Here is a 15,507-nt window from a genome sequence, read left to right as displayed (position 1 = left end):
ACTGCTTACACAAATTTAGCAAATACATTCCTTATAAGTTTTCAATCTATGAATTATTTGTATTTGATTTACAACACAGTATAATCAAAACATACATAATGAAGATCAAAGACACATTGTGCACACTGATCTAACCACAGAGATGTGAACAGACTGCGAGTCATTCCTGCAACAGAATCTGTTCAACAAGTGAAACAAGTAAATCATACTTCTGTCAGGTCCATTAAGTCAAGAAGACAGACAATAAAATAATTTAAGAATTTTTATTGAATAGATTGCAAACAGGTTGATGTTCCTGAATTGAAATTTGGCGGTATGGCTCTGTTCAGGGAGTCCTCTGACCTTTCATGAGCACCATGAAATAGCAGAGAGTCAGAGGACAGCAGCAGCATTAGGGAACGTTCACACAGTTTAGGACTGTGAGAGCTAAAATATCCCCCCTGTGAACAGAGCAGGCAACATGACAAAGCAAAATGCCACGTTATGCATAAGGAGGAGCTGGGGAGGTGGCGGGCAGCAGTAGCGAGCAGCAAGCATGTATGAGCAAGCATGTATAACACTTTAAATAGGGCGCCTTGTTTGAGCTTGGCCATTGAGCAGCGAGGGGAGTTACCCAGCTAATGCAGCTCAGCTGAAGCAGATCAGCTGGCGGGACAGTGTTGAAGCAATAGCATTAGCAGAGTCTTGACTACCTGGCCTGCCAGAACTGACGCTGACGCTCGATTTCTGTCAGGTCCATTAAGTCAAGAAGACAGACAATAAAATAATTTAAGAATTTTTATTGAATAGATTGCAAACAGGTTGATGTTCCTGAATTGAAATTTGGCGGTATGGCTCTGTTCAGGGAGTCCTCTGACTTTTCATGAGCACCATGAAATAGCAGAGAGTCAGAGGACAGCAGCAGCATTAGGGAACGTTCACACAGTTTAGGACTGTGAGAGCTAAAATATCCCCCCAAACAAACCACACCTGGCAATCCTCTGAGATACAGAGGATGATTTATATGCCTAGTAATCTTACGAATAATACGGATAATTTGCAATAGGTTATAATCATTACGTTATTTGACTAGATGAGCTATTCCCCAAAACAGAAATTGAGTGTCTCGAACGGTGTCGTCTGAGCCGCCCTAATTTAGTGATTTATATTAGGCTATATTAAATTATTAATTACTGAAATGACTATTCAAGACCGCAATAGCTAAAAACATGCTGTTACCTAGAATTATCCGTCTTGACGGTTTTGACGGTCTACGGTGTGAGCGCTATGACTAAGCCACCTTCTGAGAACGAGCTGAAGGAATTAAACAGCTGGTAGCGCATCCCAACCTTGCGCATCCAGGGGAGTTACTGAGCAGAGCGCGAGCAAAGTAATGATCAAATGCGTTTATTAGTGAAACAAATCAGAGACTTGAGCTCATGGCTTTCTGGGCGTCAAGAATAGCCCGAACGTCGGGACGGAGGTATCGTTCGTAAGCAGCAGAAGACCACCGCCCCATGGCTTTAAGGGTTAAAACCGGAGCAGATGCTGCCGCTGTTGTTGCTGCGCCGATGCGCAGAGAATGAGCAGTATAGCGGTCCGGGGGCAGTCCACAGAATTGGCAAAGGAGGCGTAGGTGACAAGAAAACCAGGTTCTGGACATTGTTTTCCCTGCCTGCGTGACGAACAGCGGCTCCTGCGGATCAGCACTGGGGCGGTACCTCAAATAGGACAACATGGAAATCAGAGGACAAAACACAGTGTTAGACTCAGAGATGTACACGATGACGCCTTTAGAATTTTTATCAGTTTTGGAATGTTTTAAAAATAATGTGAAATGGTGATCATGAATTGAGACATCAGAAATTGTTAGATTGAGATTTGGGTCAAATGAACAAGTGCGTGAAGAAATTTCACCACCCCTTAGAAAACCAAAAAAGGCTGTGAGAATGACTGTTTCTAATAACTGATCGGTGTACTGCCCAAAACACCCATCCCGTAATTTTGATATGATTTGTTTAACCAAAGGTAGAGTAAAAGGAAGACGTTTATCATTGCCTTGAGGAGATTGTCTTTTGATCCCGTTCAGCAAAAGGCGAATGGAAGGATTTTCCAAAATACTGGAAGCAGATGGATCCAGGCAGCGCATATGGAATTGAATGCCAGCGACCGTACTTTTGATTGAAGAAGGCTGCAGTTTTCGATCCTCGAAGCAGTGGACTATAAACGCACTAATATATGATATATTGACAGGCAGAGCAGCTACAGATAAAGAAGCACAAAAACTGATGAAATAAGACCATGCAGAGTCATACGATTTTAATGTAGAACTAGCCAAACCCCCCCGCATGTACTGCGCAGCAGAATGCATATAGGATCGAAGAGGGTTTTTTAATCTAGAATGGTGTGGCTGAAAGGCGGGCATTCCAGGCTTGATTGTGCTGCAGTTGGACACAGGAGATGAAATTTCTGAAAATTGAAGCGAGACAAAGAATCGGCCACTTGGTTATTCAAACCGGGAATATGTTCTGCACGAAAATGATAGTTCCCCATAACTGACAGCCATGTAAGACGTCTCATGAACCTGTTGATAAACGGAACGGATGAACGCCTCTTATTAATTATATTAACCGCCGTTTCGTTGTCGCAGAAAAACATAATTTGTTTCCTAGCCCAGTGTTTACCCCACAGAATGCATGCAACGACGATCGGATACAATTCTAATAGGGCTGTCGAGGAATCACCGGCAGGTAAGGAACGCAATTCTTCCGGCCAGGCGGACGCAAACCATTCGTTTTTGAAAATTCCCCCGAACCCTATGGAAGGTGCAGCATCAGTATACAGATTAAGAGCTAAAGATGATTCCATGAGATCATTAAGAAAAAAGGAAATACCATTCCACTTATCTAGAAGCAGAGACCAAAATTTTAGCTCAGATCTACATCCTGCATCTAAAGTAACTATATCACTGAGAGCTTTTGCAGATTTAGAAAGGTCAAGAAGCCTGGAAATAAAAGATCTGCCTTGAGGAATTACTCTCATCGCGAAATTAAGGTGCCCCAAAAGAGAGAGCAAGTCCCTTTTTGAAAAAGATTTTGAATTTTTTGCGACTCTCATAACTTGTCTTATTCGAGCTAATTTCTCGAGGGGGAGTGAAGCTTGCATTCGATTTGAATCGAGAGAAATGCCTAAGAATTCGATGACTTTGACTGGACCCACGGTTTTTTCCTCCGAGAGAGGAACGCCTAATTCAGAAAAAGTGCGTTTGAGAAAATCATCTAAAAGATGAAGGACGAAGGATAATTTCTCGTTATTAAGAAGAATCCAGCACAAAGCCTCAGACAAGGTATCGAATATTTTTGGACTGCTACGGCAGCCAAAAGTGAGTCTAACCGCAAAATACAATTTTTTCCTCCACTGAACGCCGAACATATGCCACTGTGAGGGATGCAATGGCATAACTTTAAAAGCATCGGAAATGTCTGCCTTCGCAAGCCAAGCTCCGCGTCCTGCCTTTTTTATGAAATTGATGGCATCATCGACAGTGTTGTAAAACAGAGAAAATGGGGCTAAAGGAATAAGGCTATTGATGCTGTCAGCCAAACCATTGTGGGGAGCAGAAAGGTCGATAATTAAACGTTTTTTACCCGAATATTTTCGAGTGGCTACCCCTATAGGACTTACCCTAAAAATCGGGAAAGGAGAATTATCAAATGGGCCTATCATGAATCCTTTCTTAACCTCTTTCTCGAGCAAGGTATCCACAGTTTCTGGCTCCTGAGACGCGGACAATAGGTTATGGCAATGAAAAGACACAGCAGGAAAATGCAGCCGGCCAGCAAAAAACCCCTGAACAAGACCAGTCAGTAAATAATCCACAAAACAGCGGTCAGGATGCTTTCTCAACGCCTGTCCCAGCTTGGGGACGTTAATGGGAGTTGATGGTTTTATTTCTTTCGCTCCATTTTTATGAAGCGGGTTCTCCTCGGGCACACAGACTTTGGGTGGGCGTTCCCACAGTAGCTACAAACATGAAAATATTTGCAATTATGCATCCTACAAATATTCTCATTGAAATTAAAGCAAATAGGAGTACTAAAGTTATTCACCTGGGGGCCAGATTTATGGCTGGGGCCGGGATGAGACATGGAAGAAATAGGCTTAGATTTAGAGCATAAATTAGTAGAATGCGAGAGAGAGCCGCAAACGGAGCAGGACAGGATTTGGTGACCTGTGAAGTGTCTACTTATGAGCGCGAGATCGACCACGGACCAGTCTAGTCGCTGATTAAAGCGTTGAATGAACATAGCTGCCTTTGCAGAAAAAGACTTGTGATACTCGTAGAACACAACCCCACCGTAAGAGAGAGCTAGATCAGAAATTATGGCCAGATAGGTATCTAGTTTGGCTCTGCGCGCTGGTTGGACCTCACAAATTACATCCCTATAAACTCCAAATGCGGTACAGAACTCGGGAAAAGTTAGAATTTTTGAAAGTCTAAGGTCCCCATCTTTTAGCTCGACCTGTACGTCACCACAGTCTACTATACGTCGTTCACACAGCTCGGAGCCCAGCAAGAGTTTAACAAGGTTAATGTCATTACCTGCCAATATCTGACCCCTCAGCTGATGAGAGATGGCAGCAGCTGGTGGGAAAAAAGGCGAGCCAGTGGAAAGAGGTACGGCGGTTGCTAGGGTCCTTTTAGGTACAAATTCCGTGGTGACGTCATCAACTTGAGGCTGGCGCGGATCGGAGACAGCAGCGGTGGTTGAAGCCGGGGTGGATGTCGATTGAGCAGAGACGGGGGTTGAGGAAGGTCTAGAAGGGGAGCCGTCTTCCAGTGTTGATATCCTAGCGGACATGTCGAGGAGAGAAGATTGAATATCAGAAAGTGCCATAAGCACTGGATCAGGTGCTGAAAAAGCACTTGGACCTGGACGAACAGAGCAGCTGGTCCGTTTTTGCACTGGGGCTTTGCTGGCCGTTTCGGGATTTTTGCGCTTCGAGGTGTGCTTTTTTCCGGAGGACTGGGGAGGAGGCACCGGCGGAGATTCAACTGGGATAATTAGAGAATCGCAGAGGAGGACAAGTAGGTCCTTGTGAGAGGCGCCACGCGGAGGCTGAATGTCATTTGTAAATAGGGTTTCCAGTATTTTTGCCACGGGCCAATCGCCGATGCATGGTTGGGACGAGGATTTATTCGCCAACCGTCGAGAACTCCTACGAACGGTAGCGTTAACTTCCGGGCAGGCATCCTGCCCCTGGTCCGATTGGAGTGGTGATGGCCGGTTTCCTCAGAAGAGTCTTGCCATTCTTCCTCGGCAGCGGCGGAAGTCATAGACAATAGGGTTAGTAGAATCAGTACTTTTACGGTTAACAACATGAGTGATTTTACCAGCATACAGATCAGCAGTAGCGAGCAGCAAGCATGTATGAGCAAGCATGTATAACACTTTAAATAGGGCGCCTTGTTTGAGCTTGGCCATTGAGCAGCGAGGGGAGTTACCCAGCTAATGCAGCTCAGCTGAAGCAGATCAGCTGGAGCAGATCAGCTGGCGGGACAGTGTTGAAGCAATAGCATTAGCAGAGTCTTGACTACCTGGCCTGCCAGAACTGACGCTGACGCTCGATTTAAATAACACACGGAAATAGCAGGTATTTCTGCTTCTTTCATGGATTCAAGAAAAAAAATATATATATATAATCAGTAGTCAAGGATTTTGTTTTACCATAAAATATCAGTGTAGTTGGTCATCTGATGCTGGTACAGCTCTTCCAGAGGAAAGCAGTTTGAAGAGACTGAAAGTCAGCAGGATTCATCTGTGGTGCAGGTATCGGATTCAATAAAATAAAAAAAAATGAGCATGTTAATATCAGGACCTTCTTTACTGTATATACATACACACACATATACATATATAGGTTTTGTAGCCATAGACATAAAAAAACATTTTATGTCTGAGAAATTAATTGTTTAGCACGTTATTAAAATCTATTTTTGAACAGAGTAGGCTTTTAATAATAAACATGTTCTAAACATACTTGGACTCGTAGCATTCATCATGTTACAGTGTACACTCTTATTACTTTTGTTTTATATAGAGCATGAAAGCATCATCGCGCCGTAAGACATTTTAATACAATAAATTGCTCATCATATTCAAATATATAGTTTGGGAAAAACCCAACTATGATTTTGTAGTCATGTAGCCTAGTATGCATGATTTTATAGTAGCCTATGATATGATTCTGCAGCCATAGACTCACGCATGCTTTGTACTATAAAAAAGAATATTTTATAACTGAGAAACTTATTGTTTAGCACGCTACTAAAATCTATTTGTGAACAGAGAATTCATCATGTTGTCCTTTGGGAAAAACCCAACTAAACGTGTTCAAGTTTATGTCACAATAACACGTTAACTAATGCGAAAAATAAATATTACGGAGCGGGATCGCATTAGAGATAATGAGGTAGATGGGAAAGACTGAACATCGTGTTGGTTTCACACGGATTACTTCACAGAATATTTGTTTTCGACATGACTTTTTAAAAGTAGACACTTCAAGCTTTTTATAGATATAACTCCCATGTCTGTGTGTTGAGTATTTGTTGAATTACAGTTCATTTTAGTGACGCGTTTCTAAAAGCAGTTTGTGGAGACGGAGATGGCAGAGAGCGCACCGTTTGTTTTCTTTATTTTATAAAATTACAAAGTTTTGTTGTTATGCATGAATACAAAAAAAAAAATCCTTTACAGATTCGATTGATGTATTACTCTTTTTTGTATGATTAAAACTCGCTGAGTAATTTAAGTTCCTTTAGGGGCTTTCAAAAAAAAGTGCATGACCCCCAGAGGGAAAGGCGATGTTGGTCAAATGTTGATTACCAATACAAAACCTCCAAATACATTGATCCATCCATTTTTTTTAAATATTTATTTATTCCAACATGTATTTATTCACATATTTATTTATATTAACTTTTTTGTGTGCAACATGAGCATGCAAAATGAGGGAGGTGGTTCGTGGAGAGCTCCGGTGAATCATTGGTTGAGAGCTCAAGCAGAAGCGTCAGATTAAGCTAGCGCTAGAGATCAGAGTTTGCTACAGAATGTGTCGCATCAACTGGAGAGTTTCAAGATATTTTCATATACTCATTATTAGGTGAATTAGATTAATTATTTTATAACAACTGAATTCAGCTACTTATTTTCACAGTTTCTTCATTAAGCCAGGAACCATCAACGTACTGTAGTCAATGAGATTCTAGGCTGATGACAGAGAACATCTTTACTTCCAAATGCATTGTGAGTAAATAGTTTATCATAAAAGGTCAAAGGTCTCTACGCCTACTCTGGCTTACACTGCTTTTTGGAAACGCAGCCCTGCTGTTCTTCAAAGAAGTCATTGGTTGATTGAGAACATCTTGATTTGGGTTACATTTCCCAGTGACTACAAAATAAACTGGCAGTAGTGTAGAAACATACCATCCACTGGGTGTCATCAGCCTAGAATCTGATGACGCAGGTGATGATTCTCGGTTTGATGTTGGTGCTGTGAGGAAGAATCACATAAGTAGATGGCTTCAGTTTTGTGCTTCTATTTCTGGGAAACTATGGTCGCTATAAAATAATTCAACATCACAATTAGAATTGATAAAATTAACTCTCCAGTTGATCTTCCTCATCCCATTTACAATACTATTTCTATCGCTTAGTTAGAGCTGACACTTGAAATAAACAAACAAATGAAATAAAAATAAACAAATAAACTGAAAATAAATTCATGTGGGAATAAACAAATATCAAATAAATAAATGTATAAATAATAAATATACAATAAAAAAATGAAAAGTAAATAAAAGTTTAAAAGTATAAAAAATAAATATAGAAAATAATAAGTAAAGAAAAAGGGTAATACAATAAATTCTGGATTAAATATTACTACAAGTGAAATATATTTGTTTAATCAATTCATTAATTACTTTATTTTCCTATTAGTACATTTTTGGTGCATCTAGCTCTATAATTATTTTATACAATTATTTTAAATTTCTGTAGGTTTGGTCCTTCTTACGTACCAGGCTGTCAGTTTGCCATTGGTCAAAGTCAAAGCTGATGCTGAGCCTAGTTGAGCTAGTTTTTGTGTTCCACATAGTTGGCACCAAGGACAAAGGGTGGCTACCCTGTTGCCATTTCTGGTGCAGTTGGCTCGAAAAAAAAACACACGGGGGGCACAGTAAATGCAGGCTGTGTGGCAAATGCACTCCATTCATGTGTGAGGCATGCCAAGTGCCCCTCTGTGTTATTCTGGACAGGAACCGTCACAAGTCTTATCACAGCTAGGCTGTGTACATGTAGCGGTGCCTTTCAGTATGTTTAGTTTTTTATTTTGTTTTATGTTTTTTGTATTTATGCTTATTTATGTATTTATTTTTTACACAAGAATAACTGACATGGTCTTTATATATTTATTTGTTTTTATTTAACTGTTCATTCATTCAGTCAATCAACATCGCTCTCAAAAGCAAAATTTTATCTTTTTGACACCACAAATTCAAATGCACTCCATTCATCTGTGAGGCATGCCAAGTGCCCCCCCCTGCATTATTCTGGACAGGAACTGTCACAAGTGTTATCATAACCTTTCTGCATTTTTAGTTCTGATAAATTACAGATTTTAGAGTTGTGTAACTGATTATTTTACATGGTCTATTATTGTCTATTATAGTTGTTCAGTCAACATTGCTCTCGAAAGCAATATGTTATCTCTTTGACTTCACAACACACTGTTTATAAAAATGAATATATCTCACAAACAAATTTATGTGAACAGTCCAAATATGTTGAAAAAAAAAATTATTCTTTTTTTTTTTTTTTTATTGCATTTTTGAGCTATTTACAGTTGTGGTCAGAATTATTGAAACCCTTGGTAAATATGATCAAAGAAGACTGTGAAAATTAACCTGCTTTGTTAATCGTTTTGATCTTTTATTTAAAAAATTCACAAAAAGCTAACCTTTCATTGGATAATAAGAATTTAAAATGGGGGGAAATATCATTATGAAATAAATGTTTTTCTCAAACACACGTTGGACACAATTATTGCACCCCTAGAAATTCTTAAGAGTAAAATATCTCTGAAGTATACTCCCATTCATATTCACAATTTTGAGCACTCTAGGGTGATTATGAACATGAAATTATCCAGCCATGGCTTCCTGTTTCACAGAAATATAAATAGGAGGGAAAACAAAGCCCAAATTCCCTTAATCATCCATCACAATGAGAAAAAACAAAGAATATATTTCTGATGTGCAGCAAAAGATAATTGAGCTTCACAAATTAGTGAAGTGGCTTTAAGAAAAGAGCTAGAGCAGTGAAAATCCCCATTTCCACCATCAGGGCAATAATTAAGAATTTCCAATCAACAGAAAATGTAATGAAACTGCCTGGAAGAGGACGTGTGTCTATATCGTCCTAATGCACGGTGAGAAGGAGCGTTTGAGTGGCTAAAGACTCTTCAAGGATCACAGCTGGAGAATTGCAGAAAATAGTTGAGTCTCGGGGTCAGAAAACCTTAAGAAAAAATAGTCAAACAGCACCTACATCACCACATGTTGTTTGGGAGGATTTCAAGAAAAATTCTCCTCACTCATCCAAAAACAATCTCCAGCATATTCAGTTATCAGACAGGACTGGCACTTCAAATGGGACTGGCTTCTATGGTCAGATGAAACTAAAAAATGAGCTTTTTAGCAGCAAACACTCAAGATGGGTTTGGTGAACACAGAGATAAAAAGTACCCCATGTGTAGAATGAAATATACTGCTGTATTTGTGATGTTGTGGACCTATATTTCTGCTGGAGGTCCTGGACATCTTGTTCAGACACATGGCATCATGGATTCTATCAAATACCAACAGATAAAAAATCAATAAGTGACTGATTCTATTAGAAATCTTATAATGGGTCATGTTTGGATCTTCCAACCGGACAATAATCCAAACACAAACCTCAAAAACAACACAAAAATGGGTCACTGAGCACACAACCAAGCTTCTGCTGGCCATTCCAGTCCTCTGACCTGAACCCTGTAGAAAATGAGTGAGGTGAACTGAAGAGAAGAAGCACAAACATGGAGCTGTGAATCTGAAGGATCTGGAGAGATTCTGGATGAAGGAATGGTCTCTGATCTCTTGTCAGGTGTTCTCTAACCTCATCAGGCATTATAGGAGAAGATTTAGAGCTGTTAAACTGACAAATGGAGGTTTCAAAAAGTATTGAATAAAAAGGTGCCAATAATTGTGACCAATGTGTATCAGAGAAAAACATTTATTTCATAATGATATTTCCCCCCATTTTAAATTCTTATTATCCAATGAAAGGTTAGCTTTTTGTGAATTTTTTAAATAAAAGATCAAAAGGATTAACAAAGCAGGTTAATTTTCACAGTCTTCTTTGATCATATTTACCAAGGGTTTCAATAATTCTGACCACAACTGTATATAGTTACTATGGACTTATTACATAGCCTTCAAACTGGGGGTGTAAGGATTATATTGGTATGTGGCATTTGAAAATACTCAAAAGAATGACAGCACAGCATGCAAAAATACTAAGATATACTCTGGCAGAATTGTTCCAATGTCTTAAAACATTGTAAACATTAGTGTTCCTGTGAGCTAAATGCTACTGAATAGCAAATACATTCATTCCAAATGCGCTGTCCACTAGTGCCTCCCTCTGCAGGGGGCATGATTATTTACACTGCAAATCTGATTAATAGAAAAAACACACACGCTTACTCTTAATGTCTTATAAGTAGGGTTGTCAGTTGATTGCAATTTTTAATTACATGATCTGAGTTAAGTGGTCTAAATGCATTTATCTGTATTTATATATTCTGTGGAAGGTGTAGGCCCAAGAAATGTTCATCCAATCAAAATGCTCGTTCTGAGCAAACCCAGATAAACCCCGCCCCTAGGAATATACAACAAAGGGGGCAAGGCCATGCTGCACTGCTTTAGAGAAGAGGAAGAGAAAACTAGGGGTGCACTGCACGTAAAAATCTATACATACTGTATATCAATGTTCTAAAGCAGCTTTTCGTAATGCTGTTCCTCGCATCCCCCTGCTCTGCACATCTCTCTCTCTCTCTCTCTCTCTCTCATTCAGATCATCAGCTCAGCTCCAACAATGAACCGTTCCAATTATACACATATTTTCACATAGCTATGAGAAGCTTTATACATGCGTGTGGTTGCCGTACTGTATTAAAGCCTTAACCAGGATACAACTGTATATTAAAAGCTAACAAAAGCAGTAGCATTTACAAATAACAGCATATCTAAAAGTATGAGGCAACAACAAACAAAAAACATGCCATTAAGAGCCATGCTTGCACAAGTGCTGCGCGATCCTCTTCACTAATATTCTCTGTGTCTCAATCGGGCTCAAACTGATAAGCAATATAGACAACACCATTGTTTACAATACAACACCGCACACATGGCGCTGAGGTGAGAGGGGGGTGATGTTTAGATTTGCACTGGTGGTTTAGCGAATCACAACACACTGGGCCAGCTAACCAATCTGAGCCCATTGTGTATTTCTGAGGGAGGGGCTTCATAAAAACAGGAAATGATCCGCTCGTTTATAGGAGAAGGGACAGAGCTGTGTGGAATAAAGGTAAATTATGTGAAAAATAATGTTTAAAAAAATAAATAAAAACCAGCCATTAACACATTTTAGACTGCACCTCATAAACAAAATCAAGCCTAGGAAAAAATAAAAATTAAATAAAAAATATGTGTGAAATTTGTGTGAAATCAAACTGTCTAGGATGAATTTGAAAAAGAAGGTTTTTGACCTGTATTAAAATGGCCAGCAGACAAAATAGCATATACTATTGGATTCTGTAGGACCCAGGAATTTGAAAGAGGTGAAATATATGGCCAGTGGACAAAATTGACAATTTATAAATTTTGTTATATTTTGTCAGCACTCGGTGGTGCCTGTCATGAATCAGACCTCTGTGGCTCTCTCCAATGGCCACCTGAGGGCACCCTCACCTGAGTATTGACTTTCCCGGACTCCATTTCCCATGCACCCGTTCATATGGTGGTGATGGCGCAGTGGATAAGACACATGCTGTTGGTGTGAGAGACCCGGGTTCGAATCCACTGTGAGACACCAATGTGTCCCTGAGCAAGACACTTAACCCCCTAGTTGCTCCAGAGGCGTGCGACCTCTGACATATATAGCAATTGTAAGTCGCTTGCGTCAGCTAAATGAATAAATGTAAATGTTCAGAGACTAATCACCTGCACAGGTGTTCCCCATTATCCACCACTACTTAAACAGCACTCACACTCACTGTGAAGTTTTGTTTTGCCCTGGCTGACATTTCTGAGTGTTTACCCTGTGATTCTGTGACCCTTTTGTGTATGATCTTGGACTGTTTGACTACTGTTGATTCTCTGCCGCCTGCCCTTGTGATCTTGCTCTCTGGAATTCCTATTGTTTTGCTGCCTGCCCTGACTCCTGCCCGGTATCGTTTCTGCCTCTGCTCTGCCTCTGATATTCCTGCCATTGTTGATTGAACACTGCCTGTTTGACCCTGCTTTTGATTATTAAAGTTATCTGCAAATGGATCCACATGCTTCTGACCCATCATTACAGTGCCAGCCCAAAACTTCATATATTGTTTCAGGGACTGATGATGAAGCCACTTATCAACTCCCACTTAGTATTTTCACATAAAAAAAAAAAGACAGCGGCTATTTGCACTGTAAATAGTGATAGACGCTATTTACACTAAGTGCAAATAGCTATAGATTATATTTACACTATGTTAAAATAGCAAGATTTTCTGCTATTTATACTACTTATTGCAAATAGTGGCAATTATCTGCACCTCAGTATTGTAGTACATTATAAAACAGTACGCAATAATAACGTACTGAGTGTAAATTATAATTTTAATTCAAATTTATTAAATGGATGCCACCTTATTGGGACAATAAAACCCTAACCCTACCCGATACTTTATTTTCAACTTTTTGATTATTTCCTTCATTTTTATTGAAAATAAATGCCTTTCTGATGCGATATGAGATTTGAAAAGGGAGAAAAAAATGTTTGGCAAAAGGTGGGCTCGAACTCGGGTCGATCGCATCAAAAAGCATGTGCCTTACCATCTACACCACTGAAACTGATGTTCAAGTAGCTTCTTTTTTTAATGTTGACTAACCCAATCACACGTTAGTGTAAATAGCCTTTGCCAACAAGATGGGCTATTTGCACTGTGTAAATAGGCACTCAGAAAAAAAAAATTTCTGTTCATCGATGTAAAAAACAAAATTAACTGATTTGAATCTATAAAACAGGGAAACATTCAAAGTAGTGCTATCTTTATGAGAATTATAAAACATGAACATTTTGCACATTAACTAGCAGACGCTGCTATTTCACAATGACTCCTTTTGACAGAGTGCTGTTTGGAATGAAAATCTGAACTGTTCTAAATATTTCTCATCTTAGACACAATCTGAAAAAAATGAGACATAAATGCCATGCTGGTTGCAGGTTTGCATACAATACACAGCTGCATTTTAGACGGACCATTTTTTCCTCTCTGATTTCCTGAGTTGGCCAGATTTTGCAGACATTCCAAGCAATTCCAAGCCGTCTCCACCCAACAAGACAGAATTCATTAATTCCCAGACAGTATTCAAGAGGACAGAAAATAAACAAGAGCTCAGTGTAATCTATGAAAGGCCATACTTTTTTGTGCTTTTATTGGTAGTTGGTCATAACTATAAGATAACATATGTAAATGTTCTGTTCATCAATGTAAAAAAATATTAACTGATTTGAATCTATAAAACAGGGAAAAATTCAAAGTAGTGATATCTTTATGAGATTTATAAAACATGAACATATTTTTCACATCATTAACTAGCAGACGCTGCTATTTCACAATGACTGCACTTTGACAGACTGAAGTTGAGTGCTGTTTGGAATGAAAATCTGAACTATTCTATATATTTCTCATCTTAGACAGTCTGAAAAAAATGAGACATTAATGCCATGCTGGTTGCAGGTTTGCATCCAATACACAGCTGCATTTTAGAAGGACCATTTTTTCCTCTCTGTTTTCCTGAGTTGGCCAGATTTTGCAGACATTCCAAGCAATTCCAAGCCGTCTCCACCCAACAAGACAGAATTCATTAATTCCCAGACAGTATTCAAGAGGACAGAAAATAAACAAGAGCTCAGTCTAATCTATGAAAGGCCATACTTTTTTGTGCTTTTATTGGTAGTTGGTTATAACTATAAGATAACATATGTAAATCTAACATATGAATCTAATCTAATCTAAAAATGTTGTCATGAATCATACATCAACAGAAGTGACTATAGGTGCTGGAATAGAAATGGTGATATAAATGTACATTTTCATATGACTCTCATTGGTTAGGCATTTTCAGGCTTCTAAAATGTAATAACATTTTAGGTTGGTCAGTCATGGGAATGTGATGTGCAGATGTCTGCAGTGTTGAAACGGGTGTATAAAATGAGTGAGTTGATGTACATCAAAGTGCATCCTAAGGACTGAGCCTGAGAGAGAAAAAATCCTTTTATCTGAAAATAATGTCTTGGTGGTGGAGTGGAAGGGTTTTGTATTACACAAGCACACTGCTTTATCTCACTATTTAACTGAAATGTACTTGCATTTCTATACTTTTTTTCTTGTGAGGGACTCCGATATGTGTTTTTTCTTTTTTTTAAGCTTCAGAAAGCTTAGAGTTCTTACAGAAAAAATAAATAAATAACAAAACAAAAAAACATGCAATGTTCATGCCTCATGTATATGGCTTTATCAAGTGTCACCCAAATGGGAACCAATTAAAATTTACTTACTTGAATAAAACCTGGTGTCTTCTTAATAAAATCTCAGAAAATCAGGTTCAGATTTTGCTATGACTGCCTTGAGGTATGTAGTTCTTCTTCTGCAGCAGTTATAGAATGGAAAATTTTGACGAAATAATCAAGAATAAAATCAAGAAAACTGGGAGGAGAGAAAAGAGAATCCCAAGAAAGGGGCGTAAGAGAAAAAAAGAGCTATACAGGCCCTGCCCTAAATTTAGATGGTTGCTTATGCACTGTTCGTGAATCACATGAGAATCACAAAATAAATAAATAAATATGTCTGAGCTAAACCTAAATCAGCTCTTCCCACCAAAGGCTGGCCTGAACCCTTTCCTTGACATCCAGAAACATGCTAAGCATCCATATAAAATATTTATTCAATAAGACATATTTAATATACAGTACTCTTAGTAATGACATATGCAGAAACACCTTTGATCATTGTAAGGTCTGTATCACTATGCAGGCACATTCAGTGGTCCTTCAATGTCAAACGGACATCATCCAGCCATTAAAATGCATTACTGTTTATCATGGTTCTGCTGAGGTCAGTAGAAAAATCCATCTCTAGCAATGGCACATAAAATAA

At 38.9% G+C, this 15,507-nt stretch overlaps 1 protein-coding gene across 2 annotated transcripts; it reads right to left on the bottom strand.

Moving 5' to 3' along the window:
* Nucleotides 1-250: 250 nt before the first annotated feature.
* LOC306888384 (uncharacterized protein) lies at nucleotides 251-15,016 on the bottom strand. Of its 2 annotated transcripts, XM_079446625.1 has the most exons (5): nucleotides 14,910-15,016; nucleotides 7,470-7,536; nucleotides 5,709-5,799; nucleotides 4,583-4,830; nucleotides 251-1,700 (listed from the first exon to the last, which is right to left on the bottom strand). In XM_079446625.1, the coding sequence occupies exons 3-5, from the start codon at nucleotides 5,732-5,734 to the stop codon at nucleotides 1,510-1,512; spliced, it is 465 nt and encodes a 154-aa protein (XP_079302751.1). In that variant the 5' UTR covers nucleotides 5,735-5,799; nucleotides 7,470-7,536; nucleotides 14,910-15,016; the 3' UTR covers nucleotides 251-1,509. The 2 variants fall into 2 exon arrangements, with proteins under 2 accessions (XP_079302751.1, XP_079302752.1); XM_079446626.1 differs by lacking the exon at nucleotides 7,470-7,536 and having other exon boundaries at nucleotides 269-1,700.
* Between the last annotated feature and the right edge of the window lie 491 nt (nucleotides 15,017-15,507).

The sequence above is a fragment of the Barbus barbus genome (genome assembly GCF_936440315.1).
Source record: "Barbus barbus genome assembly, chromosome: 22".
Taxonomy (NCBI): domain Eukaryota; kingdom Metazoa; phylum Chordata; class Actinopteri; order Cypriniformes; family Cyprinidae; genus Barbus; species Barbus barbus.
The sequence above is the reverse complement of the archived record's forward strand: the minus strand, read 5'-3'. Positions and strand labels throughout refer to the sequence as shown.

Excerpts from the sequence above, each read along its gene's own strand:
- LOC306888384 (XM_079446625.1), bottom strand. The coding sequence starts at position 5,734 with ATGACCAACTACACTGATATTTTATG. Across the intron at positions 4,831-5,708 it reads AACTACACTGATATTTTATG|GATATCAACACTGGAAGACG; the intron begins GTAAAACAAAAT and ends CATGTCCGCTAG. Across the intron at positions 1,701-4,582 it reads GAGGGGTCAGATATTGGCAG|GTACCGCCCCAGTGCTGATC; the intron begins GTAATGACATTA and ends GTCCTATTTGAG.